The 4279-nt window shown below is 54.7% G+C and overlaps 1 protein-coding gene across 1 annotated transcript; it reads left to right on the top strand.

The window, feature by feature from the left end:
• Positions 1-1239: 1239 nt before the first annotated feature.
• Positions 1240-2166, top strand: LOC135395704 (uncharacterized). The gene has a single exon (XM_064626798.1). The coding sequence runs from the start codon at positions 1240-1242 to the stop codon at positions 2164-2166; it is 927 nt and encodes a 308-aa protein (XP_064482868.1).
• Positions 2167-4279: the final 2113 nt, after the last annotated feature.

Genomic DNA, 4279 nt, shown 5'->3' with positions numbered 1-4279 from the left:
GTTGCTGTTCCGAAAGAGTACAATCTCTGACGTCATTACGAGGCGCTTCACAAAGGACAGTACGCAGAGTTTCAGGCAGAGTTTACTGGAAAGATCCGTGAAGAAAAGGTGATGCAGCTAAAATTGGCAGCCACAAGACAAAAGGACATTTTTCGTAACGTTAACAGAGAAAGTGAGGCCGCCGTCGAAGCAAGCTTCGCCCTGTCGCAGTTGATCGCAAAAGCGTCAAAACCCTTCGCGGAAGGCCCTTTTATCAAGAACTATCTCATTCGTGCAGCTGACATTGTGTGCCCAACCGCAAGAGATTCATTTTAGAAGATTGGCCTTTCTGCAAGTACTGTCGCTAGGCAGGTTGAAGACATGGGTGCAGATTTGAAAATGCAGCTGCGCGATATTTCGAAGAATTTTTGTGCATATTCCATAGCACTTGGCGAATCCACGGACATAAGTGATATTTGCTCAGTGCGTGGTGTTCATCCGAAGTGTCACGCACGACTTGAACATATACGAGGAACTGTTTGATCTGCTTCCTCTGAAAGGGACAACGACGGGGAGTGACCTGTGGAGTGCTGTAAAAGGCAACATCGAAGCAGCAGGCCTTAAAGGTCGGCTCCGGGGGTACCTTGACTTTTTGAAACTGTAACGATATTCTGGAAGCCCATGTCGAACTGTGTCTCACATCACCCTTCATTTCCAGAAAATGACCCCATATTTTAAATCATCGAAATTAACCATCCCGAAACGCGCATGGGCGGTGCCATTTTTATGACGGAATTGGTTTAGCCGGTCTATACCGCTTACGTAAGTGGTATCAGTGTTCTTCAAGGCATCCCTCCCTCTCTACGGAGCATACGGGGATGTAGACAAGCGACCGTCTGCTCGATCGACGTAGCCTTTTTGATTGCAGTGTTTTTATTTTATTTGTGGGATGGTTTGCCAATGCCAAAACACGTTGTTGATACCACCTATGCGCCTAGGATTCGTGCAATTATGCTGTCGCGTTGCCGGCCTGTGGCTAACTGGCGAAGAGTACTGTAGCAGCACTAGCTGCACCAACATCGCCTTTGGCCACATGACCCTGTTTGTGCCCTGCCATCTCGCGCTCACGAGACGCGAGCTAGTTACTTCTTCTTCTACTCGAGCGACCGACCAGAACGGTCAATAAAATAGTCTGGTCCGACTTGACGCCTTTTGTCTCCTGGCCTCACTCAACACGCGACAACTGGTGACCCGGACGTGATGGCCACTGGACCCCCTTCTGCTACTGGCCCTCTCCCAGGACCAGCAGGCCACTTTCCGCCAGTCCAGCAAGTCCCAGGACCACAGCAACAGAACGTTGCGGTGCCCGCTATTGCGGCGCCCCTGTTGCCCCCACCGCAAGTTTCCGCCGTCGCTATCAAGCTGCCGACGTTTTGGGCCGCCGATCCCGTCGTATGGTTCGGGCAAGCTGAGGCCCAATTCGCCCTTCGTCTCATCAGTGACCAACTGACGAAGTTCTACCACGTCGTTGCCGCACTTTCCCCTACTGATGCTTCCGAGGTGCGCGACTTGGTTGCCTCCCCACCGACACAATCACCATATGACGTGCTCAAGACTGAATTAATTCGCCGGACGTCTATGTCGGAGCAAAAGCGATTCCAGCGCCTGCTGACCCAAGAAGAACTCGGAGATCGCGCGCCTTCTCAGCTCTTACGGCGTATGCGCCAACTGCTCGGCGATCGTCCCGACAGCGCCGTAATCGACGATTCCCTGCTCCGCCAACTTTTCCTCCAGCGGTTGCCGGCCAATGTCTGCATGGTTTTAGCCGCTGCTGGCACCATGAGCCTGAACGACCTGGCCAACCTTGCCGACAAGATCATGGAAATGGCACCACCGCAGATCGCAGCTGTGGCCTCGCACCCCCCTTCTCCGCCTACGGCTACTGGTTCCAGCTCGCCGCAAACAGTGGACCTTTCTCAGCTCGTGGAACAGATCTCCAACCTGCAGCTGGAGGTTGCAGCCCTCCGCCACTGCAGTCCTTCTCCGTCTTCACGCCGATCCCGCTTCGCGCATCGACGTTCCCCATCTCCAGCTGGAATTTGCTGGTATCATCGCCGTTTCCGCACCAAGGCTCGCAACTGTACACCACCATGCACCTTCCAGGGAAACTCCCGAGCCAGTCACTAGATATGGCGGCTGGTGACTCTGGCACTCGTCCATCCCGCCTCTTCTTTGTTCTTGACAACAATTCCGGACTAAACTTTCTTGTTGACACCGGCGCTGACGTCAGTGTACTTCCGTCCTCTCTTTTTCGTTCACCACGCAAGCCAACGTCCCGCACCCTGCAAGCTGTTAATTCCACGCCGATTGCGACGTACGGAGAGCATTCCCTCACTCTCGACTTGGGCCTCCGCCGCTCCTTCGCATGGATTTTCCTTGTGGCTGACTTGCAGTACCCTATTCTGGGAGCAGACTTTCTGAGCCATTTCGGTCTCATGGTGAACATGAAAAAACGCTTGCTCTGGGATGCACAAACCCGGTTTCGCGTCAACGGCATTCCCTGTCGCCATTCAGTGTGCAGCCGCATCGCCCGCTTCAAGGCTGGAAACTGTCCATACTCCGCCATCCTGCAGGAGTTCCCATCCCTCTTGAAGCCATGTAACACCGAGCGGCCCGTGATGCACACAGTGACTCACCACGTTGTCACTACAGGTCCTCCCGTGCATGCCCGTCCTCGTCGCCTGGCCCCCGAGTGCCTCGCCATTGCGAAAAAGGAATTCCAACACATGCTCCAGCTTGGAATCGTCCGGCCTTCTTCCAGCAGTTGGTCATCAGCCTTGCACATGGTACCGAAGAAGACCGGAGATTGGAGGCCGTGCGGCGACTACAGAGCCCTTAACAAGGTTACTGTGCCAGATCGCTATCCCATCCCGCATGTCCACGATTTCGCCTCCAATCTCCACGGCATGACCATGTTCTCCAAGGTCGATTTGGTAAAAGCTTACCATCACATTCCAGTAGAACCCTCCGACGTTTCCAAGACTGCCATCGTTACACCATTCGGCATGTTCGAATATCTCAGGATGCCCTTTGGTCTGCGAAACGCCGCCCAGACCTTCCAACGTTTTATGGATCAAGTGCTGCGCGGCCTTCCCTTTGCGTTTGCCTACATAGATGACATCCTCGTTGCCAGCGGGTCCCCCGAGGAGCACGAAGACCACCTTCGCGCGCTTTTCCAGCGTCTCCAAGAGTTCGGCATTGTTGTGAACGCCGAAAAATGCGAGTTCGGCAAGCCATCGCTGGAGTTCCTCGGGCACCTAATCAGCAGCGACGGCATCCGCCCTCTCGACCACAAAGTTCTTGCCATACGCAACTTCCCAACGCCAACGTCACTGCGTAAGCTGCGAGAGTTTTTGGGAATGGTGAACTTTTATCGACGATTTATTCCCTGCTGTGCGCGCATTTTGCGACCTCTGACAGACATGCTGCGCGGCACGCCATCTTCAACGCCGTTTTCGTGGACGGAAGAAGCGAACACCGCTTTCCTCGCTGCCAGACAAGCCCTTGCAGACGCTACTGTCCTCGTCTACCCGAAACACGGCGCGCCAACTAACATCATGGTTGACGCCTCTGACCATGCTGTTGGCGGTGTCTTACAGCAGTACATCGACGGGCAGTGGAGACCTTTGTCTTTCTTCTCGCAGAAGCTCTCTCCAGCGCAGTCCCGCTACAGCGCGTTTGGCCGTGAGCTGCTCGCTGCCTATTTAGCCATCCGCCACTTCAGGTATTTCGTCGAAGGAAGAACGTTCTACATCCTGTCAGACCACAAGCCTTTGACTTACGCGTTCCTGTCCAAGGCTGCCGACAGTTACACTCCCCGTGAAGCCCGGCAGCTGGCCTTCATAAGTGAGTTCACCGTCGACATTCGCCACGTGAACGGAACCGACAACCCTGTAGCGGATGCTCTGTCCAGGATGCACGTCGATGCTGTCACCTTTCCGAAGTTGACGATGGACTATTCCAAGATCGCCGAGGCGCAGCAGTCAGACGAAGAGCTTCGGAAATTGCGAGATTCTGCCACCACTCTTTCTTTCGAAGAGGTGCCTCTGCCCGGATCGCTCCTCAAGTTAACTTGCGACATCTCCACGGGCAGACCCAGGCCGTTCATTCCGCAGGTTTTCCGTCGCCTTGTCTTTGATAGCGTGCATGCCCTAGCCCACCCTGGTATCCGCGCCACGCAGAAGCTGCTCACCACCCGCTTTCTATGGCCATCGATGAACGCCGACGTTCGGGCATGGAC

This window comes from Ornithodoros turicata, chromosome 5, assembly GCF_037126465.1.
Source record: "Ornithodoros turicata isolate Travis chromosome 5, ASM3712646v1, whole genome shotgun sequence".
Lineage (NCBI taxonomy): Eukaryota > Metazoa > Arthropoda > Arachnida > Ixodida > Argasidae > Ornithodoros > Ornithodoros turicata.
This window is presented reverse-complemented; position numbering and strand designations above follow the sequence as displayed.

Bases quoted from the DNA above. Each gene is read 5' to 3' on its own strand.
- LOC135395704 (XM_064626798.1), top strand. From the start codon at position 1,240: ATGGCCACTGGACCCCCTTCTGCTACTGGCCCTCTCCCAGGACCAGCA.